Below are 26,308 nucleotides of genomic sequence, written 5' to 3' on the forward strand. Positions count from 1 at the left end.
ATGGATGTGCTGCTAACAAGCCTGATGAAGGGGACTTTACTTCCCTCTGCTCTGATCTGGATCATCACTCAACCCTCAGGAGCTGAGAAGATTCCTCCTGGATACATTGAGAAAACGACAGAATGTCGAGGTAGGAAACCAAAACAGTAACATTTGATAACTAACATCCCTGCTACTGATCTGTTCCATGATTCATTTTTGTGAAAGTTTTTCATGTGCTGCAAAAGCATTATAATTCATTTACAACCTGAGCTTCATAGAACTACAGTCTGTATAACAAGTCACATGACATGACAAGTCTTTAAAAGTAAAGCCTCCCTAGTACCCGATTCCACTGTGATGAGGAACTTTGATCAATGCTGAACTCTGTTCTTTTTTTTTTTTCTTTTTTTTTTTTTTCAGAGACCTCACAGCGACGGAAGAAGCTGATATCAACCCTCAAAAAAAGATTCAGAAAAACCATCAAAGATGGAGACTTGACTCATCCCAACCAGACAAACACAGAACACATCATGAGGGAAGAGAAGAGTCATGAATCCAGTGATGAAGAGAAAAATAAAAGTCCTGGGACAAAACCAGTGATTCAAGTGAATGCAGTTTCTGAAATCTTCAAAGAGAGAAGTGGAAACAAACCAAGGAATGTGCTGACTACAGGTGTGGCTGGTATTGGAAAGTCTTTCCATGTGGACAGATTGATAAAAGAGTGGGCTGATGAAGATGAAGATGCTGTTATTTTCCCACTTAACTTCTCTGAGCTTAAACTAAGAAGAGAGAAAAAAGTCAGCCTGTTTGGGTTACTCAATCATTTCTTCAAAGAAACTAAAGAAATAATAATCTCTAACTATGAAAAGCTCAGAGTGCTGTTTGTCCTGGATGGACTGGATGCTTTTAAACCTGTTCTGAACTTGAATTATGAAGAGAAAGTGACTGATGTCAGAGAGCCAGCTTCAGTGAACGTGGTACTGACAAGCCTCATCAGGGGAACCCTGCTTCCTTCTGCCCAGGTCTGGATCACCTCCAGACCATCAGCTGTCCATCAACTGCCTGATACCTGCGTGGAGACGAGGACAGAAATAAGATGTAAGTTGAATAACTTAAAGAAAAATATGCAACTCAGAGATCCTTAGTCAGACATCATTATTCTGAATGAGTTCAAGTTTAGTAGTTAGCAGCAAAGTGGTGCACTACAGTAAAGATGAATCAGAATCTAATTGTTTTTATTTAGTTTCCAGTCCTGATCTCAATCAATCAATCAATCAATCTTTATTTGTATAGCGCCAAATCATAACAAATGTTATTTCAAGACACTTTACAAAAGCATTTACAGGTCTAGACCCGTAAATGTTAATCAAATTTTATTAGCAGAAACCCAATATCAAGACAAGATGAGGAGTCTTATCTTATCTTAATCCACCATGAGTACAGGACTTTGCAGCATTTAGCAAGTTACAATGGCAAGGAAAAACTTCCCTTAACCTCGGATCTGCCCTGATATTAATTCTGACATCTTGACCTATGGTTTAATGGGGCTGTGGGGACTTTCCTAGTGATCTTGAAAAACTCTTACTCCTAGACTAGCCTGTAGCGCCACATTATGTAGTAATGCCTCATTATTACATAATGTAATAGATTTTCACTACACTATGTAATAATGCCACATTTTATAATAAAAGTCTTGAACCCAATATGTAACAAACTTTGTCACATTATGTAAGAAGTTCTTACATATGGTGCTGCTTATTACAAAATGCGGCATTATTACATAATGAAGTTGAAGTAACTTTTTGCTGGTGGTTTGGGCCTCTTGCAGGTCTTGTCAGGATGGGCCCCTAATTCCTCTGCCTAAACATTTCACAACTGAATTTCTAATACTAATTCTAATACTGATCTTAGACTATTGAAGAAGAAGACGTGGAGTCCAATCAGCTGAGTTCAATCAGCCTGAATCCAAAAACTTTATTCAGAACAAGCCATCTTGAACAAAGTGAGGTCAGAGGTCTGCTAAGACTCAACTAACTCCATCCTCCTAGGCCTCTAACAGCCTAAAAACCCTCTCCTCAAGGCCCAAAAAGCTTCATCCCAAGTCTCCCCAAAACCCAGACCTCAGTAAAACCCTCAGAAAAAAATCTAAAGACCCCTAAGGAAAAAACCTTCAGTAAATCCTCTACAGACCCTAAGAAAATACCTTCAGTTCCAAGTCAGAAGCAGCTTCTTTTATACCCTTGTGTTAAGCATTATTTCTGTACTAGATGATCTTCAAGACATTCCTTTCCTCAGTACAGGGTGTTGATTGGCTGTTCTTCTCTGAGCAACAGAAGCTGTCCTTCTTGGGTCCACATTTGGAAGGTGTGCATCGGTAGTCAGTTTGGAGTTCATAATAGAAACTTCTGTTGCAACTCAATTTGGAGTAGGCTCAGGTTCAGTGTCCTCAGATGTTTCCATGTTATTTCTGTCATAGCTGGCCTTGGACCTGCATGTCAGCCGACACTTCAAGAGGGAGACTGGCTCTGTCGCTGGTGGATGGGGGGGTGATGATGTCTTCATTTGTCAGACAGAGGAAATCTTTAAATGTGAAAATGTTATTCAGAATCCAGAGATCCTTTAAGGTCTTTATTGATCTAAACAGCAACATTATAACATTCAGCAAGCTCATCCCTTGGGTAGTGTCCAGCTTTTATCCCCTATACTCTTGAAGACATTGAAAGCAATGTCGGTCACCTGACATTCTGTTATTTATGATTCTGTTAATCCTACCCCAAAGCTGAGGGCAGGAGGGACAACCGGCAGCTAAGTTTAAACTTATAGACATTCCTAAGTTATAGCCTGTGCAGGCTGCTATAAGTAAGATGCTATACAATTCTTGAGTTTTTTGGATTGTTCCTAAAAAAAAATAATGCAACAAAGTGAAAATGTATTACATTATTACATAATGTGGCATCATAATGCCTAAACGTAATCCACATTTTGAAAGAAGAGTATCAGTGCCAATATAGATTATTTCCATATACCATTTCTCAGCTTCCCAATCAGGTCGGACTGTTGTATGGCATGTTAAAGTCCCCATGACAGTACCACAATGGCTGATTAAGTTTTGTAGAAAGAAGAGAGTTCCGTGTTTTTCTCTGCTGAAAAGGATTTCTTGGAAATTAATGTTGTGGTAATGATGTACTCTGGGGCTTGACTGTCAGACAGAAAAAGGACAGAAGAGCAGAAGAAAGATAAACAGGAGAGTGAAGACGCGGTCACACTGGCAATCCAAAACGTGCCGTGCCTAAGCACGATTGCCCCCCTGCAGCGCTGTCCCCCAGCTGTAGAGTACGGCCGGCGGTCACACTACCCCAATATGAACCAGACTTTAGCGGGTATCACAGACGCGCACAGCCCGCCCACGTCATCGTGAAGCATTTGTTTACATGAAGCATGATCTCATCAGCGTCAGCACAAGGAAACACAGAGAGCACTGCTACAACTTTAGAGACTTTTGGACTTATAGTAAGTCGTTTTCGCCCGACACAGCCCTCTAACACCCCCGCTTCGTTTAAAATGACTGTCGAGAGGTTCGCGGTGATTTTACGTAATGGATCGCACGCGCTGTCCACGTGCTTGTGCTCGTGCATGAAGTAAACCGTGCCGAAGCTCACCTCTGCGAAGCGTGCCGAAGCACGGAAGGGAATCGTGCTTGAGCACAGTACAGTTGAGGTCACACTGGCCATTCCAAACGTGCTTCACGGCTGAAGCATGCTTAGGCACGGCACGATTGGCCAGTGTGACCGCGTCCTGAGAGAGCACTGGCTAAAGGCTAAAACACGGGTTAAATTGTTTGTGCTAATGTTCATTCCAACCCACAGTCAGCAGTTATTCTGCAGTGGTCTGTTCAAACTTGAGAGTCTATCAATAAAATGAAGAGTGAGGTTACGTTAGCTCTACTTGGTAGATGAGCACTGAACCAGGGTTCACTAATATTACACATTACACGGACTATTCTCAGAGCACCAGGCTGTGAGTAAGGCTTAATATAGTATAGTATATAGATCTTACATTCCTAATAACCATGGATGGAAGGACAGGTCCGTGTAGTCTTTGTTTTGCTCACACCCCAGTACCAGCATGTTGTTGTAACCTTCTTCTCCTCAGCTTGTGGGAAACACTGAGCCTAACACTGATTAGCATGCTACAGGCTGCTAAAAGCTGAAATCTCTCAAGTAGTGCACTACACAGTGTGACCATGCTTACAAGAACGATCTCCGAAAACACACAGGTACAAAAAAATGTGCAAACACCACTGCAAACACCACCAGTTTTGCGTCCACGGTCAACAAATGAAACATAAAAAGTAATTAAAAAAAAAAAAAAAACTCGGAACAAATAAAAAAAAATGTGAGGGGAGTTGGAGACAACTTGATTCTTCTCTTGAAAACCACCATCAAGAGATTTCTCTAATCACTAAAATAACCAAAACAAGACGCTTATATTCCTAAAAATAAAACACCCCCCTTCAGATTTATATTTCAAATAGCCAGAGTGATTTGTTATGATGACCTCTGGTTTATTTTGCATTTACTGTACTAATCTGACTTATAACAATATTGTTTCTCCTTTAAATTTTTTTACAGTTAAGGCTGATCTTGCTAGTAAGTGGGCGGTCAAAGAACAGCTGACCAGGCAGTATTCCTATGTGGCCATGGGGGTAGACATGCAGAAAACCTCTACTCTTCTGAACGACATCTACACAGATCTCTACATCATAGAGGGGGAGAGAGGAGAGGTGGAAACTCAGCATGAGACCAAACAGATCGAAGGAGCAAAATTTAAACCACAAGAAACGGCCATTAAATATCACGCCATCTTCAAACCTCCATCAGGAAACAATAAAACCATCAGATCTGTGCTAACATTAGGAATGGCAGGCATTGGAAAGTCATTCGCCATAATGAAATACATGCTAGACTGGGCTGAGGACAAGTCCCACGAGGACATTTTCTTCATGTTTCCACTCTCTTTCCGGGAGCTGAATTTGAGAGAAGAGGAAACATACAGCTTGGAGGGACTTATCCACAGTTTCTTTCCAGCAATGAGGAAATCTGAAATAAAAGACTACAACAAGTACCCCATCCTGATTGTGCTGGATGGTTTCGATGAATGTCGCCTCGGTCTCGTCTTCGATGAAAGCAACAGATTGACTGATGTGACGGAGGAAACCTCAGTGAAGGTTCTGCTGGCAAACCTCATCCAGGGCAATCTGCTTCCTAACGCTCAAATCTGGATCACCTCCAGACCTGCAGCATCCAACGTCATCCCTGCTGATAAAGTGGACCGGGTTACAGAGGTGCGAGGGTTCAACGATGAGCAGAAAGAGGAGTACTTCAAGAAGAGATTTGAGGATAAGGATTTGGCTGAGAAAGTCTTGTCACATGTGAAGAAGTCAAGGACTCTTTATATCATGTGTCACATCCCTGTCTTCTGTTGGCTCACGTCAAAAGTTCTGGAGGACTTTGTGGAAAGAAAAGAAGAAGGTAAGATGCCCAGCACTCTGACTGACCTGTTCATACACTTCCTCTTGTTACAATGTCGACAGGCCAATGTAAAGTATGGCACAGGAGAGGAAAGTGGGAAGAGTGAAGATCCTGAGATCGACCCATGTTGGAACTCAAGAAACAGAGACACAGTTGTCACTCTTGGGAAGTTGGCTTTTGAAGGGCTAGAGAAGGGGGTCCTCGTCTTCACTGAAGAAACCTTGGCAGAGAATGGAGTTGACATCAAAAAGGCCTCAGTCTTTTCAGGGATATTCACTCAGATTAAACGAGAAGGACCTGGGCTACATGAACAGAAACTGTTCTGCTTCGCTCATTTGAGCATTCAAGAGTTCATGGCATCTTTGTTTGTGTTTCACACATTCAATGACAGAAGTGAAAATCTTCTTACTGAGCCTCCTTCAACAATTGAAGACCTGCCTGCTTCAGACTTCTACAAGACAGCAGTGGACAAGGCCCTCAGTAGCAAAAATGGATACTGGGATCTGTTTCTCCGCTTCCTGCTTGGCCTGTCTCTGGAGACGAATCAGGTTCTGTTGCAAGAGCTGCTGAAGAAGACAGAAAATAACAAAGAGACAAACGAGGCAACTATCAGCTACATCAAAGAAAAGATCAGAGAAGAAAAGAGTGATGCTGATCAAAATTTCAATCTTTTCCACTGTCTGAATGAGCTTAATGACCAGACCCTTGTGGATGAAGCAAAAATGTACCTGAGCTCAAAAACCACCAAGTTTGAAGACTTCTCCACTTCTCAGTGGTCGGCCCTGAACTTTGTGCTGCTGACTTCAGGTGAAAACCTTGATGAGTTTGAGCTGAAAAAGTACAGGAAATCAGAGCAAGTCCTTCTGGGACTGATGCCAGTGGTCAAAGTCGCCAAAACTGCTCTGTAAGTACTTTTCTATTCTCTCTGATCATTAAGGTCCAGTTGTGCTGGTGACTTTTCCACTGAGGCTGTTTTTGGTAGAGTTCCTGATTTCAATTATTTCCACAGGCTGAGTTGGTGTGAGCTCACTGAAGAATCTTGCCACGCTCTCAAATCCTCAGTCTACAGCTTTGCATCTTGTAACCTCACTAAGCTGGACCTGAGTCATAATGACCTGCTGGATGCAGGTGTGAAGCATCTTGCTGAAGGCCTGAAGAGCTCACACTGTAAGCTGGAGGTTCTCAAGTAAGTGTGCATCACATTAACTGTACAACAGCAGGGTGTGGAGCTCTTATGTTAAGTAATGCACACATTTCACTCCTGTGCAGGCAGTGCACATAATTGCAAGTAGAATACTTCTCCTTTTTAAATCTTTTTGTTGATTTTCCTTGGCTAGCAAAGTACATAACAAAAGATCAGTAGATGTACAATTCTGTAAGAGGTAGTACCGAAGTAAAAAAAAATGGCGAATGCATCTTAAAAATTAATAAAGCGCCAATAACATATCCCACCCTCCCCACAAATGCCCACAAACCCTCAAGCACACACACACCCTCCCCTGCCCTCAGCACGCAATGGTCACTCACAATCTTACAAACATAGAAAGTTAGAAAAATAAAAATAAAAAGTACACAAATATTGAAGAATTAGACTTACCAGAAACAAACATGATAAATGACAAGGCAACAACAACAAAAAAAAAAAACTAGACAGACATCGATAGGTATGTAAAAAAGTGAAAGAATACAAGAAGTATCTCAGGGACTAGTGCTATTGCTTTCAGGTGTTAGATCAAGGTTATCCACATAGCTTATAAAAGGCTTCCAAGTTTCATTAAAAGTTGCAAGGGACCCTTTAAGAGAATATCTAATCTTCTCCAGTGTAAGGCAACCTAAGATATCCTGTACCTATTTGTTATGTGTTGGAGGAGAGGCAGAAGTTTTTTGTTCGCGAAACTTATCAGTAGAGTTTCATAGAAAATTATGTGTGGGCCGTTTATAACTTTTAATTAAATCAAAATGAAACTGAAGTTTTTGCCAAGAACTGCACTAGTTTAAAATTGAGGGAGGTGGTTTCACTCAAATGATCTGAGTCATGATGAACCAAATAAAAGGTTTAAATAGGTTCAACTTCAACTCTAAAATAATTGACTTAAACTACATTGCACTGTAGAAACAAACTGTTGGTCCAACTTAAATGAACTGTTTCAATTGGTAACGCACTAACAGTTTTTTTTTTCAAATAACTGTTTTATGTTGGGCTAACATTATTGGTTTATGTCTTGTGTGCTTAGTAATTCGATTCATTTCATATCATCACATCATATCAATTCAAATCAAAACAAGCTAACCTGAGTTTTCAGACTTTTCAATTAAATATTGTCTGTAACCAAACTTCAAAAAACTGCTCTACATTTTAAGACAGTGGTTTTGGTAGAGTCATTTTTGCTGTTTTGTAATCGTGAGTGAGGAGGGAACACTGTGGATATGAGGCCCTGCTGAACATGAGAGCACAGACTATTTGTGCCCAATGCATCAGACTGCTTGTCTGAGCTCCATGGACCAAGCTGGCTGTTTTTGCTCTTTGCATCACGGACCAGCAGTCTGTGTGCCTCATGGCACCGGCTGGCTGTCTGTGTGCTTCATGCCACACAGTACCTGTGCTCAACACTAGATGGGTTTCTGCTGTGCCTCAGCATGCACCAAACCTTACTGTCAGATGTTAATTCTACGTTCACTGAAAAGGCTCCACAATGACAAAAAGAGCATAGACAGCCAGTCCATGACATGTAGCACAGACATCCGGTCTGTGCCATGGGCAGAGCACAGACAGTCGGTCTGTCGAGTAAGCTCTTGGGGACTATCCAACGCTCTGTGCCCCTGTGCAGCCACTCATTGTTCAGCAGGGTCTCATATGTGTTTCCTCTTCACTACAAACTACATTACAAAACTCCATCACAACATAAATTAATGTCTCATGGTAAAATGCACTTAAACAGTCAAAGTAATCCAACAATTTTTTTAAAAATTAAATCTTACTTAAAAGATTTGCTTGCAAACAATTCTGGGTTAACAGTGCAGATCAAAGAATGGTCTACTGTAAAAACAATCTTTGAAACCGTGAGTGAGGAGGGAACAGCATTTATGGGCTACTTTATTTTTCAGAAGTGTTTTGATGAAGGGGTCTGTTTCTTGACATTTCATCTTATGGAACTGTTTAGGAGAAAAAAATAATTATTCTCGTTATTACCTTAGTCTGTTTTGGGGTGTTTATCACACATAAATGTGTTAACACTCAGAGACTGCACACTTTTAACTGTAACTTTAATTAACTCTTTCACAAAATTTCAGCTAAAATTAAAGGACACCAACAAGCGTTTACTGAACACTGGTTAAGTGTAATTTTCGTATTCCTGTTGAGTCACTGCCAGAAGAACAATGTACACCAACTTAGTGTCCATTTAACACCATTGTGGTGTTAATATTTTACACTGTGTGAGTTGACTGGGTGACACTGCCATAGTGTTTTACTTTTAATACTTTGAAAAGTGTTAATTTAACACTTTTGCAGAGGCTCCCATATAAACACCAGAGCAGTGTTAAATTCAACACTAAGAAAAATTAAATGTAGCCTTTCAAATATGCAGTGTACGTGTGAAAAGAAGGAGAAAGCTTTGCCGTTGGGGTTTCCGAATCTCCATGGATCAGATATACCTGAGTTGCGTAATCCAATACTGTTTTAGCTGGCTTTGGAAGTGGGGAGTGACCATCATGGGATCTATCTAGGATAGTATTTTGAACCAGATTAGAATCCCCAACTAAGAGTAAATGGTGATTGTCAAGATTTGGTAGTTTAGCAAACAATTTCCTAAAAAAAGATGTCATCAGCCCAGTTTATAACATAATGGCCATTTGTATCCTGTATGGTGTGTAAATGTTTGAACATGACTTTTTTGGAAATGATAATTGCAGCCCCCGACGTGCCATTACCTTACAGACTTTGATGGGTTTGTTCATGCCTTTTGTATTCCAGGAGATCAGGCGTAAATCCCTAGCTGACTAAGTCATAGAGCTGGACTCCTAAAGAAATAATAGTGTGGTAGAGCGATGTGGAAGTCCTGTTCCTGAAATTGGAAGAGAAAGAAGGTAGAGACAATAGAGGGGAAGAAGAAGGCAAACAAGCATAGAGGGAAGGAAAGAAAAATAACCCCCCCCCCCCCCAAAAGATACAACAAAAACCACATATTGACTAAACTTAATTTTAAACTTAATACAAACCGTTTTTGAGTGTTAGATCTCAAACTTTAAGAACCCTAATTAGTTGTGCATAGAGGGGCAAGGGGACAGTAATCCAACAAATTGAACAACACTTCAAGGTGAACGGTCTGTTAAGAGATGTATAAGATAAACCGATCTAAAAGAGTAAAAGAGATAATAGCAGGATATTTCATTCATTGATCATGACTCAATTTAGCCAAATTCATGTTATACCAAATAGCTACCAGATATTAACGTGACCGAAATAGAATATATATATATAAATACACACACATATATATATATATATATATATATATATATATATATATATATATATATATATATATATATATATATATATATACACACACATATATATATATATATATATACACACATACATATATATATATATATATATATATATATACACATACATATATATATATATATATATATATATATATATATATATATATATATATATATATATATATATATATATATATATATATATATATATATATATATGTCGGATCTCCGTTGTGCGCCATATATGAGTCTGTGGCCTCGATCTGGGATGGAAAGTCAAAAAAAGTGCAGACATAGTCGGCCGCCACCAAGGGAGACGACATTGGGTTCGATGCCACAAGGGACTTGTAACAAAAACCATAAACCAATATGACATAAAAATAACTGTAAATAAAAGTCCTGCCAGCAGAATACTTACAGGCATGTCCTAGAAATAATTTAACCTGTAAAGCTGGATATACACAATACTTTGGGGAAAGGCTAAAAAATCCTGATAGGAAGGCTGTAGGCTCACAAAGCAGTTTATAAACTGAACGTAATGAACTGCTGAGCAGGCTAAGAGGAGAGCTTAGGGCTCTTAATCAGGCTGGAAGCTAGCTAGTCATATGCTGCTGGCTTGGCAAGGATGCACAGTATGAACTATTGCACTTGGCACAAACAGACTAAGAGGGGAACCACATGGACACCACCATTTAGGACTTCCTCTGCCAAGCCTTTAAGGATTCTTTCCTGCTTGTCATCATCAGCGCTTACAGTTTTTCACAGTTCTTAACACACGTTTCTCAAAACACTGGCGGCTTCCTTCAAATTGTACCTGAAAACCTGAAAACCTCACACATGCTTTGAGATTTCAATTGGGGTGTCTGTGCAACAACTGACCATTGTGTGTACAGCTTTGACAGCAAGGTGATGTGTAGTTGACATGAAGGAAAGTCAGATTCTAATGCAGATAAGGGAGTGTCTAGATGTGGCAAATTGGACCAAGCAATTTGCACTTGAAGTGAGGGTTTTGCAAACTGTGTCAAATTATCTGTTGTAGTGTTTTAAGAACCGTAAAAACCTGTAGGGACCGGTTGGTTTATATGATCAAGTTTACGAGTGCAGACTGGGGACACTTTTGATAAACTAATTTTGACATTTATACTGTGGACAAGGAAGGGTGTAGGGCTGACAAAGGTTGGTTAAAATAATCATTGACTTCATCAAAAACTACATGGGACCTTGATTACTGCACTTCTACCCTTACTTGATCCACATGTTTCTCAACTGTTTATGTTGATGTTTGTATGCATGTTGTCTACAGATTGTCAGGCTGTCAGGTGACAGAGGAAGGCTGCTCATCCCTGGCCTCAGCACTCAGGTCCAACACGGCCTCCTCCCTGAAAGAGCTAGATCTAAGTTACAACCACCCAGGAGCCAAAGGGGCAGCGATGCTCTCTGCTTTAGTGAGGGATCCAAAGATGAGCCTGAGGAAACTCTGGTAGGTGGAGATGACATGATGTGTGTTTATAAATTAATATTTTTAACATTATAGGCTGTTCTAATTGAATCTATGTCCACAAATCTGCAAATTTGGCAGTGTGTCTATGACCCAAGTTACACTTTGCTGTGACACTGACTGTCTTTTTGGATGTTGCATCCTGTATTCCAAGAAGAGGAGGGACCACCCAGCTTGTTACCAGCATACAGTTTTAAAACTTGCATCTGTGAAAGTTTGGTGCCCATGGCATGGGTTGCTTACTGTTCTGGAATTATATTAATGCAGCTTACTATATGTAAGCTTTGGAGCAACATGCTGGCACCTAGACAATGACTTTTCAGAGTACAGCTAACATTTAAGCTACACCAAGCTAAATCACATTCTGTATCAAAAAAATGGATACCTTTTGCGTGAACCAGTTTTTTTAATGTATAGCCGTCATTAAAGGCCCTGTGAGGACTTCATAACTGGTTAGAATAGTCTCACTTTTATATAACTGCCTTTGCATTATCCACAATTTAAAATGAGATTACCATCACCAAAATCAGTTACTTCTAGTTGCTATTTCTACCTGGCCAATTCATTTCCAGCACCTTAACCAAAAGTCCCTACAGCGAGACTGTACCAGCTGGCAAAATTTTGCAGTGAGAAGCATGATTTGTCATTTTCTTGAACTTGAATTGTCTTGTAATGTTAGACACTGGAGCTGGACTGTCAAAAGAAAAAAGGAATGAAGAGCAGAAGAAAGCTCAATGGGAGAGTGAGAGAGCATGAGCTAAAGGCTAACACAGGAGCTAAACTGTTTGTGGTAATGTTGATTCCAACCCACAGCCAGCAGTTATTCTGTAGTGGTCTGTTCAAACTTGAGTCTATCAATAAAATGAAGAGTGAGGTCATATGCTCTGTGAGATTAGAGTTAGTAGATGAGCGCAAGTAGGACATAAGCAATATTCACTCGCTCACACATTACAGACATGTCTCAGAGCATCGGGCTGTGGGTAACACTTAACAGACAGTCTGCTCACCTTCTGGACACTAGACACTACAAAATGAGTTTTTATGACGTAGCACTATGTAACTTTTAAAAAATACATTACTGCATCACTTTGCATCTTGCAAAAAGTTGTCTTGAACAAATAAAAGTAGTTGTTCAAGAAAAAATCTGCTCATGATTCATTTCTTTCAAAACTAATGCACAACTGCACTGTAAAATCTCGTGAAAGGAGTGATCATAACTGATGTGTGCTTAATTTGTTGACTTTTCTAGTTTAATCTTAGTTGATATGACTTTCTACTAAATAACTAAAATAACCTTCACTTAAATACTGTGAGTGAAGATTAACCATCATCAAACCCCAGGGAAACACAAAGGAAATCATCAGCTATCCAGTCAGTAGGAGTTGACACGTTAACTTTAATGTTATGCCTTCAATTTAGGACTGGCTGTTGGTAAAAAAAAATTACACTGTAAAATAACAGTAAAATACCCACTGCCAGTACTTTACTGTTAATTTACAGCAAAGACTTTTCGTTGTGATGGTGTTTTGTAACCATAAGTAAGGAGGAAGCAGTGGATGAGACCTGTGCACTGAGAAGTTACACTATTGGGCACAAGCTGTCTGTGCTCATCTGCATGGAACGGCCCTCTGAGGGGTTCAGTTTAGGACACACAGAACAGCAGGTCATTGCCATGGAGCATACAGCCTGTACTCTATGTGCAACATCTCAAAGAACAGCAGGGTCTTATATCCACGGAGTTCCCTCCACACTCACAGTTACAAAATGCCATCCCAATAAAAAATACTATTTGAAGTTACATTTTATAGTTAACCTAAAAATGGTTTAACAACTTAGAATTAATGCTCTGCTTTACTTGGAAAATTTGAGGCGATCAGTTTCCTGAATTTTTTCAAGTAAAGTTAACAAATTACATTTTACAGTGTGCTAGGGTCACTTTCTTATAAAAGTAGGTGATTGTGTTCATGGGAAATAGAGTTTATCCTTGAAAAAAAATACTAGAAATTCAGGATAGCCCTCACAGTGCTTTTAAGTTTAAAATGACCATTTATTTTTCATCACACACAAAAGTTTTTCAGTTTCAACCTTTGATATGTTGCCCCCACAATGATTTCAGTCCAATTAAGACCTAGTTACACATTATCAAATTTGCACTTGCACCCCAACCTTTGGGGGAACTGAAACTGTATCAAAAAGCAGTTTATTGATACTTTACTCATTGGTAAAAACTAATTAAATCTTTTTCTCTTTTTTACAGTTTGGACCGCTGTGGGATGCATTGTTTACAATCAGGGATAAAGAAATGTAAGTCTTTCTAGAGGACTTTTCTAACGATGAATGACTTCGGTGTATCAGGGGTAATGAAGATTTAAAGTAATTTGAATCTGATCAGAAAGGCTTCAAGGCTTTCAACTGTTACATTTAGATTTTCCTCAACAATAGAGGACCAGTCACCTAAAACTCATATTTGCTGAATGATGTGTTTTCTGATTTCCCTTCACTCAAAACCGGTTGTTCAGTTTTAACAGCTGAATGAGTTAAACCAAGTATAAGGTTTTCTAGTGTAGTTTAAGTGTAGCTTTAAAATGAAAGATAAAATCAAAGATGAAATTAAAGATTGCTACCACTCCACCTCGACCTGTGTGTTCAGGGATATGAGTATTACAGTTTTTCTCGATTGTTTACACACATTTTCTGAAAGGATGCCTCATATTCTCAGAACTCTACACACAAATCAAAAAATCACTCACACATTCCTCAAAACCCCTCAATTCTCCTGCAAAATGAAACTTAACATCCAAAACAGTGTTTATTCTTCTCAAAATGGTGTTTTGTCTCCAAATGACACACACAAACCACTATATGAACAAACATTTAAATGAACCAGTTGAACACTGATGTGCTCAGTGTAAAACACTGTGATTACATAATATTCATCATGACTCGGGCCTTTTTGTGTTCAGTGTGACACTTCTTGCAAAATATTTTAGAATTCTTTTTTTTTTTCTTTTTTTTTTTTTTTGACTCAGAACACAAAATGGCCGATGATGTTCCTTCCCCTTCTACGTCTTTTTGTGAGGCTGAATCCAACCTCATCAATAAAGACAAACTGGTGCTCCACTGCAGTCACCTCTAGCTCAAGGACTCTCTGAAACACACAGGATAATAGCAGAAATAGACATGGAGTGGTCACTATTGTGAAATACATTCATTATGATTCCAATACTAAAACATGTATAATATTTACAGTTTTCAGGGTATGCATCAGTTACAGGATTGTAGAGGACTTACTTGCACATAGTTGTATCACAGTTCTTTGACTCTGTCTGAATTGTGTTCAAATGGAACTCTGTAGACTTGTTTCATCTTCAGAGAATTTCTTCGCAAGACACAGTCCAGAGTGGATAAACTTATTCTATCAACATTTGGAAAAATGTCATTGTTTTCCAGAACTTTTCTTTGGATTTGTCATAATGTAATGGCATTATTCTCTAGGACCATGTTCACAATTTGATCTTCCTGTTCAGGAGACGGTAGACGCTCCCAACCTCCTCTTGATGGTCGTCTTTCAGCTCTGCAATACAGAGAGTGAAATATTGTAAATATTGTGAAGGGATAAAAAGAACACTTCTCAAATAAACACTTTACTTTTTTACAGTCCGTCAGAACAGTCCACTGGCAATACTGTAATACTGTACTCATTGAGTGCTGTGTTGAATTGCAGTACAACAGATTCCTAATACTAGTAAGACTAAATTTCTTACCTGTTTTCATTTTGGAAAGTCCGGATGATGGATGCTACTGTGTATCTGCCCAAATTTGGCTGCACCCTTTGCTCAGCCTCCCTCATTGTTAGACCATGGTTCACCACATGGTCAACCAAAGTGGCCCTGATCTCATCAGAGATTATGGCCCTCGTCCTTCCTTGTTCTCCTCGTCCTCCGCGTCCTCCTCGTCCTCCGTGTCCTCCTCTCATTCTCACACCTCTGGCTCTCCCTCTGATTTCAGTGTTGGCATCTGTTGTTCCAAAACAGAGAAACTAACCTGTTGCCCTTTTATGCTAAAGCTCTGATTGCTAATTGTAAAATTGTGTGACAGGTGTTTACCCATGTGATGAGTCAGTGTGCATTTTAGGAATATTAATTTTACTGTTTTGAGTGGCATTGTGTTCTGTGTGAAAACAAGAAGTTTACTTCATGAAAATTGTGCCAAAACTCAGAGAATTGTGTGTAGTGTTTTGAAAAAAGTGTGTTGTAGATCTGCAGTCTGAGTGTAAAGCAGGAATTGTGCTTAAAGTTTAGCAGACTTGGTTCATGGAGTTGGTGCATTGGTTATATGTTGTGGTCATTGTGTCTCAGGCACCAAAAATTGTGTGTAAACAATCGAGAAAAACTGTAAAGTGACAGGGAGGAGTGGACCCATTTAATGCATCCCATTCGATTTGCTTCAGTGTGATGACAAGTTTTTCCCTCACCATGTTCACAATTTCTGTCTCCTGCTCTCCAGAAACGATGTGTTGTCTCCTGCCCTGATTATGTTGTCCTTCAATCCAGCAGAATAGAGATACTGTCAGCACACTGTATTCTATTGATATGCAGTATTACTGTACAGTAGAGAACACAAGGCAAACAGATTTACTGTAGTAGCTGTTCTCTGCTCTAAAGGTCCTGATGGTTCCAGCGATGGTGAAACATCTGAGGTTTGGCTGGACTCTCAGGCCTGCCTTTCTCATGCTCAGACCAGGATTTAAAACATGGTCAACAATAGTGGCCCGGATCTGATTAGAAATGATTGCTCTGCTCCTCCTTTCTCCTCATCCTTCTTCTTGTCCTCCTTGTCCTACTCTTCCACCTCCATCTCCTCCTCCTCCGTGTCCTCCTACTCCTCGACCTCTTACTCCTCCATCTCCTCCTCTCACTCTTCCCCCTCTCCTTCTCTGGTGTCGTTGTCCATTATTTACTGCTCACCAAACAAAGCAGAGACTTTAGGCTCTTTTATGCTGCAGTTCTCCTGACTGAAAATTGCTCACCAGACCTTGGTGTTTAGAGATTTGCATTATTGTGTGTTGTGGGCTGATACTTTGAGATTTCAATTGGGATGTGTGTATGCAACAACTGGCCATCGTGTGTGCAGTTTTGACAATAAGGTGATATGAAATTGACATGAAGGAAAGTCAGAGTCTAATGCAGATAAGGGAGTGTCTAGATGTGGCAAATTGGGCTGAGCAATTGGTACTTGAACTGAGAGTTTTGCAAACTGTGTCAAATTATCGATTGTTGTGTGTTAAGAACCGTGAAAAACTGTGAACAAGCTGCACCATCAAGAGTAGGATGAATGCTATCTCTGCCAATCAGACCCCAAAAAGGACCTCTAGTGATCTGTGAAACTCTCCACATTATGTGAACACCAACTCAACAGTTAGTTCGGATAAATAAATAAATAAACCTCTCTGTTAGCCATCATATATATTAGGATCTTCCTTTCCTTTCCTAGAAGTTTTGAATTTCCTACAGTGTTACATGCTCTGGCTTCTGGGAGTCATTAGACTTTGGCTGCTTACTAATTTCTAATTTTTTTGACATTCTAATTTTTGATGTGTTTTAAGGAGGAACTTATTTGTTTTGACATCCAAGTGAACTGAAATCAAACAAAAAACAGCACAGAGGTTCATATTGGGTGTAAATCTTCTATTGTCAGTGCTCTAACTAGGGCTGGGGGATATATCGAATATACTCGATGTATCGCGGATTTTTGCACGTGAGATGTATAAAGCGTCTCTATCGCAATCATCGAGTTTAAACAGAAAACTATTTTTTTTATTTTTCAGTAGTCCGAACGTAAATCTCTTCGGTGATTCGCTCGTTTCACTCTCTGCTGCTCAGCCGGTGCTCCTCTCACAGCGAGCACCACGCTCCACCGCCCACCCAGAAAAATTCTGCTGCGCATGCCTGCAATGATATTAGAAGAGGACAGAAGAAAAGTCGCTTGCACGTCTTATCAGTCTCGAGATGTGGTTTCCCGGGGCTGGGTTTCTTGAGTGTAGTTGCTAATTTGGGTTTGATTTGCTGCCTGTATGATCCCTGATTCTCTCCCAACTCTCCACAACGAGAAACAAACACAGCATGTTTTTAACGTTCACTTTCGCTTTTCAGCGCACTCTGCTCCCCTCTCTCTCAGTGCTGTTCAATCAGCTGATCACTGCTCGAAACACGACGCCAGATGAGTTTGATGCTATTTTACAGCTGAATACCAAAATACTGCAGGCTGAGATATTATCAGAGGACAAACCGAAATGCAATACAATTCAACCAGACCCCAGGCTCAAAGACAGAAGTCACTAGAGTCCTTTCAGCATGACTAACAGTATCTAGGTAGCTGCTTTATCTAAATAGTAACATTATCTCCATCTTTAGTTCATGATATTTTCAAAGTATAATATAATATAATATAATATAATATAATATCATATCATATCATATCATATAATACAATATAATATAATATAATATAATATAATACAATATAATATAATATAATATAATATAATATAATATAATATAATATAATATAATATAATACAATATAATATAATATAATATAATATAATATAATACAACATAATATAATATAATCAGCCAGTTGAATTAATCTGAATGAATTATTTTACCGGAGCTAAAAATATGTAACTACATAGAGTTTGGTTTAAAATAAAAGGTTTGCTAAACTTAACCTGAATGAGATTTCACCTTTTTGCTTTTAAATTTTAAAAATCCAACTAAAAGGTCTGCTTAAATCAGTAAACTGATGTCATTTTATGCATCAAAGGGTTGGATTTGACATTAATAGACTGATTTAGAGGAGAAATCAGAATATCGAGATATATATCATGTATCGAGATATAGCCTACAAATATCAAGATTTTGGATTTTTGCCATATCGTGCAGCCCTAGCGCTAACTTTGGAAACACACAGTACATCACTGTCATTTTATGTTGCCCTTGATATTTTCTAAGTCTTTCTAAAAGTCTGCCTTTTTTTCTTTTTCTTTTTTTTGAAGATGAAAAAGAGAAACAACAAACCAAAGAGGACATGAGGAGCAGAATCCTGATTGAACATGACAGGAAGCTGAGAGAACAAGAACCTGAAACAGAACTTTATGAGATTGATGAGTCCAAAAGCAAAGAAGATAAGGTTCCATCATGGGATGCCTTATTTTGTGATTCAGAGAAAGAGGAAGTTAAAACAGTGCTGATGAAGGGAGTCCCTGGTGTTGGTAAGACACAACAAACAATAAGGCACATGGTGGACTGGGCCAAGGGAAGATCCAACACAAACAAAGACTTCATTGTGCCCTTACATTTTCATGAGCTGAATTCAAACAAAGTTCAAAGCCTGAAGGATCTGCTTCAGAGTTCTCTGTATCCAAAGAAAATCCCTGGAGTAGTTGTTTATGACAAAAGCAAAATCCTTTTTGTCCTTGATGGTTTGGAGCAATGTGAACTTCCTCTGAGGTTTGAAGAGAACAAGAACCTGACAGATGTTGAAGAGCCGGCCTGCATGGATGTGCTGCTAACAAGCCTGATAAAGGGGACTTTACTTCCCTCTGCTCTGATCTGGATCATCACTCAACCCTCAGGAGCTGAGAAGATTCCTCCTGGATACATCCAGAAAGTGACAGAATGTCGAGGTAGGAAACCAAAACAGTAACATTTGATAACTAACATCCCTGCTACTGATCTGTTACATAAATCATTATCCATCCATCCATCCATCCATCCATCCATCCATCTTCTATACCTCTTATCCTGTTTAAGGTCACAGGTGGCTGGAGCCTCTCCCAGCTGTCTTAGGGCGAGAGGCGGGTACAACCTAGACTGGTTGCAAGTCAATCACAGGGCTTACTTTGATTCATTCTTGAACATATTTAATTTTGAAAAATGTTGACACAAGTTTTTCATGTGCTGCAAAAGCAGCATGATTTACTCACAAACTGAGCTTCATAGAACTAGAAATCAGTTTTTGATTATACAATGAATCGTTTTGACAAAAGTAAAACATTTAAACATTAGTTACTTCCAGTTTTGGTTGGTTTTAGGAAGTAAATCATTAATCCATTGTGATGAGGAACTTTGATACCTGTTGCACATCATCTATTAGAGCTTAACTTTATATTATTTTTGTGTTGTTGTTTTTTTCAGAGACCTCAGTGCGACGGAAGAAGCTGATATCTGCCCTCAAGAAAAGATTCAGAGAAACCATCAAAGATGGAGACTTGACTCATCCCAACCAGACAAACACAGAACACATCATGAGGGAAGAGAAGAGTCATGAAACCAGTGGTGAAGAGAAAAACAAAAGTCCTGGGACAAAACCAGTGATTCAAGTGAATGCAGTTTCTGAAATCTTCAAAGAGAGAAGTGGAAACAAACCAAGGAATGTGCTGACTACAGGTGTGGCTGGTATTGGAAAGTCTTTCCATGTGGACAGATTGATTAAAGAGTGGGCTGATGAAGATGAAGTTGCAGCTTTTTTCCCACTGAACCTCTGTGAGCTTAAACTAAGAAGAGAGGAAAAAGTCAGCCTGTTTGGGTTACTCAATCATTTCTTCAACGAAACTAAAGAAATAATAATCTCTAACTACGAAAAGCTCAGAGTGCTGTTTGTCCTGGATGGACTGGATGCTTTTAAACCTGCTCTGAACTTGAATGATGAGGAGAAAGTGACTGATGTCAGAGAGCCAGCTCCAGTGAACGTGTTACTGACAAGCCTCATCAGGGGAACCCTGCTTCCTTCTGCCCAGGTCTGGATCACCTCCAGACCATCAGCTGTCCATCAACTGCCTGATACCTGCGTGAACAGGAGGACAGAAATAAGACGTAAGCTGAACAACTTTTGGAAGGACTTAGAGATTTGATAGCCCAAAGGGCAGACATAGTTATTCTGAATGATTCCCAACTTACCAGTTTGCAGCAAATATAGAAAAGAAAGCAGTGCAAAAGCAGTGATTAAGATAAGACTAGATACTCTTGTCTATCCCACAACGGGGAAATTTACAGTCACAGCAATACAAGAAAGTCTGTAATGCAAAAACCCCAGAAAAAAATACAAAAATTGAATAATACAAGTGTTACCTGGAAAAAACTGTCCATCGGAGATGATGAGCCACCACCTTCACAGGGTCCAGGACTGAGCTGACGTCCTTCACTGGTCTGTTCGGTCTGGCTCTCCTTTTCTTGTCATGTGAGATTCTTCCTATGTGGCGTTCATGTCCGGTGTTAGCTCAGTTAACAATATCTTAGTGAATAGTGTAATGCTACTCTAGCCCCCGGTATCCCCTCGGGCTCTGGATGAGCATGGACAGCTCGCCCATCTTGTTGGACATGGATCCAACATTCCCAATTGTGATGGATGGTTGTTGCCATCTCACACCACAGCACCAGCATATTGTCCTTGTCTACTTCTCCTCAGCTTGCTGGAAACTTCGGGCCTTGCACCAGCTCGAAATCACATGCTACAGGCTGCTAACAGCTGATCTCATGGGTAAACAATCCCATCTTGCTTACTTGTAGGATCTCTGCACACACACAGGAACAAAAAAATGTTAAATCAACACTACAAACACAACCAGTGTGGTGTCCATAGTTAACAGATGTTAGTCCATAACTAGCACCATGTTCGAACATAAGGGTGTTCATAAGTGCACCTGGCGCCAGGACACCTTGAGATCAATGATCAACTTTATAGTCGTATCGGCTGATCTGCGGCCATATGTTCTGGACACTCAGGTGAAGAGAGGAGCAGAGCTGTCAACTCATCACCACCCTGTAGTGAGTTGGATCAGATGGCGGGGGAAGATGCCAGGCAGACCTAGCAGACTTAAACGAATAGTGAGGGTTTGCTGGGAACGCCTGGCTGAGGACCCTGTCATGATGGTCTTCAACTCACACCTCCGACAGAGCTTTGACTGCATCCAGGGGTGGCCGGGGACATGGAATCCGAATGGACCATACTCAGCGGTGCCATTGCTGAGGCGGCTGTCCAGAGTTCCGGGCGCAAGGTGGCTGGTGCTTGTCACGGCAGTAATCCCTGAACCTGTTTGTAGACACCAGAGATGAAGGGTTGTTTTCGTCCTGGCCATGGAACACTGGACCAGCTCTATACCCTTGCAAGAGTGCTAGAGGTGCATGGTGACACGTTTGTATTTAGGACCCAGAAGCAAGTAGTTGGTGACAAACAATGAACAGTCTTTATTGGCAGATATTTAAAGGCACAGTTCTGAGCGGGGTTTGAACGCGCACACTTTGGGATGAAGCGTGAGTGTCTTTCCAGTAGAGCCACACAGGAGACGTTTGGGACAAAGGCTCAGACAGTCTTTGAATGCAGGGAGTTGCGGCTTGAGTGGGGATCGAACCCGCGACAACAGGATCTCTAGACGAGCGTTCTCCTGACTGAGCCACACAGGAGACAAAGGCTCTCGTAGTAGAAGGCAGGCGAGGGTTCAGAAACCAGGCAGACCAGCACGGAGTAGGATTCAGGCGATACTCAGAGTCAAAGACAGGCAGGGATCAGTTACCAGGTAGACCAGCACGGATCAGGACAGGCTGAACTCGGGGTCAGAGACAGAAGCAGGATCGACAGGCAAGGACTTAGGCAGACGGGTGAGTGACGAACAGAAGCTTTAGTCGATACCTTGTAGTCAAGCCGAGGGTCAGGCGTAACAGGCAGAAACTGGGACGAAACTAGTAGGCAACAGGTAATCAGTCCGAAGACAGGTCTGAGGTTCTCAGCATGAGTGCGAAGACAGTCTGACACTGACTGTGTGTGGAGCTGGGGTTTATGTAGGTGGCCTGATGGCAGCAGATGAGGTGCAGGTGTGAGCAGGAGCACAGGTGAGTGAGGTTCGGGCTGATAGGCTACAGCAATGGAGAGGCAGGCTGGAGACAGAGGCTGAGGCTGAGACTGAGATTGTGACATATGGGAGTTTGCCCAACTAGTCCACATGTGTTTTGGAAAAGGCTTTCGACTGTGTCCCCAAGGTATCTTGTGGGGTGTGCTTCGTGAAATACAGAGACTGAATATGTTCAGTCTCTGTGTTTCCAGAGTAAGAGCTTGGTCTGTATTGCAAACAGCAAGTCAAACTCGTTCCCAGTCAGGGTTGGACTTTGCCAGGGCTGCCCTTTGTCACCGATTCTGTTCATTACTTTTATGGACAGGATTTCTAGGCACAGTCAAGTGGTGGAGGAAGTCAGGTTAGGGGGTCTCAGGATCCCATCTCTGCTTTTTGCAGACAATGTGGTCCAGTTGGCATCATCGATCAATGACCTCCAGCTCGCACTGGGGCGGTTTGCAGCCAAGTGTGAAGCAGCCGTGATGAAGATCAGCACCTCTAAGTCCAAGGCCGTGGTTCTCAGCCGGAAAAGGGAGGACAGGTTGGGAGAGAGTCTTTGCCCCAAGTGGAGGAGTTCAGGTATCTCGGGGTCTTGTTCATGAGTAAGGGAAAAACGGAGCAAGAGATTGACAGACGGATCGAGGCAACTTCAGCAGTGATTCGGACTCTATACCGGTCTGTTGTGGTGAAGAGAGAGCTGAGCCAGAAGGCAAGGCTCTCAATTTACCGGTCAGTCTATGTTTCAACCCTCACCTATGGCCACGAGCCATGGGAAGTGACCGAAAGAACAAGATCGTGAATACAAGCGGCTGAAATGAGTTTCCTCCTCAGGGTGTCTGGGCTCAGCCTTAGGGATAGGGTGAGAAGCTTGTACATCCAGGAGAGGCTCAGAATAGAGCCGCTGCTCCTCTGCATCGAGAGGCGCCAGATGAGGTGGTTCGGGCATCTGGTGAGGATGCCTCCTGGACGCCTCCCTCGGGAGGTGTTTTGGGCAAGTCCAACTGGGAGGAGAGCCCAGGGCAGACCCAGGACAGATTATATCTCTTGACTGGCGTGGGAACACCTTGGTATCCCCCCAGAGGAGCTGGTGGAAGAGGCCGGGGACAGAGGCCATTGGTCTTCGCTGATGTCACTGCTGCCCCTTCGACCCGGACCTGGATAAGCGGAGGAAAATGAGATGAGATGAGATGAGCCAACGAATGAGCCATAAATAGCCACAAATAACTAAAAAAGAAGGGGGAAAAAAAGAAGAGCAGAGAGAGAGCTGCAGCAACAGGACGCCAGTTGAGAAAGATTCAATGAAAAACTTCCTGATCTGCCCTGATGCCAATCCTGAAGATCATCTTGAGATTATCTACCTTTTGTTCAATGATTTTATTTTTCTATTGTTTTGGTATCCAGAGAGGACCAAAGGGAGGTAGGAGAGTGACAAAAAATTCTTAGGAATTAATTAATTAATTCAATCTATCAAAACTTACCATCAAAATGAATTACCCATCTTGAGCAAATTCAAACATGATTGACTCCAATCACAAATATAACCAAAAAAAAGGAACAAGAAGCTTATTTTATGTCCTGGAAATAAAACACCCTCTTCAAATTTCTGTTTCAAATAGCCAGAGTGATTTGTTATCATGACCTCTGGTTTATTTTAGCGCTTAGAGAGAAGCAGTGATGGAAACACAAATTCTGGATGCTGTGGTTTGAGTATACTATAACTTTAATATAATGAAATTATTGTTTCTCCTTTGATATTTTTTTTACAGATAAACCTGATCTTGCAAGTAAGTGGGCGGTCCAGTCTCAACTGAAAAGGCAGTTTACCCATGTGGCCATGGGGGTAGACATTCAAAAAACCTCTACTCTTCTGAACGACGTCTACACAGACCTCTACATCATAGAGGGGGAGAGAGGAGAGGTGGAAACTCACCATGACACCAAACAGATCGAAGGAGCAAATTTTAAACCACAAGAAACGGCCATTAAATATCACGCCATCTTCAAACCTCCATCAGGAAACAATAAAACCATCAGATCTGTGCTAACGACAGGAATGGCAGGCATTGGAAAGTCATTCACCACAATGAAATACATGCTAGACTGGGCTGAGGACAAGTCCCACGAGGACATTTTCTTCATGTTTCCACTCTCTTTCCGGGAGCTGAATTTGAGAGAAGAGGAAACATACAGCTTGGAGGGACTTATCCACAGTTTCTTTCCAGCAATGAGGAAATCTGAAATAAAAGACTACGACAAGTACTCCATCCTGATTGTCCTGGATGGTTTCGATGAATGTCGCCTCGGTCTCGACTTCGATGAAAGCAACAGATTGACTGATGTGACAAAGGAAACCTCAGTGAAGGTTCTGCTGGCAAACCTCATCCAGGGCAATCTGCTTCCTAACGCTCAAATCTGGATCACCTCCCAACCTGCAGCCTGCAACGTCATCCCTGTTGATAAAGTGGACCGGCTTACAGAGGTGCGAGGGTTCAACGACGAGCAGAGAGAGGAGTACTTCAAGAATAGATTTGAGGATAAGGATTTGGCTGAGAAAGTCTTGTCACATGTGAAGAAGTCAAGGACTCTTTATAACCTGTGTCACATCCCTGTCTTCTGCTGGCTCACGTCAAAAGTTCTGGAGGACTTTGTGGAAAGAAAAGAAGAAGGTAAGATGCCCAGCACTCTGACTGACCTGTTCATACACTTCCTCTTGTTACAATGTCGACAGTCCAATGTGAAGTATGGCACAGGAGAGGCAAGTGGAAAGAGTGAAGATCCTGTGACTGACTCATGTTGGAACTCAAGAAACAGGGACACAGTTGTCACTCTTGGGAAGTTGGCTTTTGAAGGGCTAGAGAAGGGGGTCCTCGTCTTCACTGAAGAAACCTTGGCAGAGAATGGAGTTGACATCAAAAAGGCTGCAGTCTTTTCAGGGGTATTCACTCAGATTAAACGAGAAGGACCTGGGCTGAATGAACAGAAACTGTTCCGCTTTGTTCATTTGAGCATTCAAGAGTTCATGGCATCTTTGTTTGTGTTTCACACATTCAATGACAGAAGTGAAAATCTTCTTACTGAGCCTCCTTCAACGATCAAAGACCTGCCTGCTTCAGACTTCTACAAGACAGCAGTGGACAAGGCCCTCAGTAGCAAAAATGGATTCTGGGATCTGTTTCTCCGCTTCCTGCTTGGCCTGTCTCTGGAGACGAATCAGGTTCTGTTGCAAGAGCTGCTGGAGAAGACAGAAAATAACAAAGAGACCAACAAAGCAACAATCAGATACATCAAAGAAAAGATCAGAGAAGAAAAGAGTGACGCTGATCAATACATCAATCTTTTCCACTGTCTGAATGAGCTGAATGACCAGACCCTTGTGGACGAAGTCCAGATGTACCTGAGCTCAAAAACCACCAAGTTTGAAGACTTCTCCACTTCTCAGTGGTTAGCTCTGAACTTTGTGCTGCTGACTTCAGGTGAAAACCTTGATGAGTTTGAGCTGAAAAAGTACAGGAAATCAGAGCAAGTTCTCCTGGGACTGATGCCAGTGGTCAAAGTCGCCAAAACTGCTCTGTAAGTACTTTTCTCTTCTCTCTGATAAAAAAGAAGCACAAATGTGCTGGTGACTTTTCCACTGAGGCTGTTTTTGGTAGAGTTCCTGATTTCAATTATTTCCACAGGCTGAGTTGGTGTGAGCTCACTGAAGAATCTTGCCACGCTCTCAAATCCTCAATCTACAGCTTTGCATCTTGTAACTTCTCTAAGCTGGACCTGAGTCATAATGACCTGCTGGATGCAGGTGTGAAGCATCTTGCTGAAGGCCTGAAGAGTCCACGCTGTAAGCTGGAGGTTCTCAAGTAAGTGTGCATCACATTTACTGTACAACAGCAGGGTATGGCT

General features: G+C 41.1%; 1 protein-coding gene across 1 annotated transcript; it reads left to right on the forward strand.

The window, feature by feature from the left end:
- On the forward strand, nt 1-26,269 carry LOC141798840 (uncharacterized). The gene is made up of 9 exons (XM_074680704.1): nt 1-130; nt 4,614-6,417; nt 6,523-6,699; nt 11,329-11,505; nt 13,781-13,827; nt 18,581-19,210; nt 19,722-20,399; nt 24,178-25,981; nt 26,089-26,269. Exons 1-9 carry the CDS (start codon nt 1-3, stop codon nt 26,267-26,269), a joined length of 5,628 nt encoding a protein of 1,875 aa, XP_074536805.1.
- The last annotated feature ends 39 nt before the right edge of the window (nt 26,270-26,308 follow it).

This window comes from Halichoeres trimaculatus, unplaced genomic scaffold, assembly GCF_033239565.1.
Source record: "Halichoeres trimaculatus isolate MK-OKI-2021-1 unplaced genomic scaffold, fHalTri1.1 fHalTri1_scaffold_11, whole genome shotgun sequence".
Taxonomy (NCBI): domain Eukaryota; kingdom Metazoa; phylum Chordata; class Actinopteri; order Labriformes; family Labridae; genus Halichoeres; species Halichoeres trimaculatus.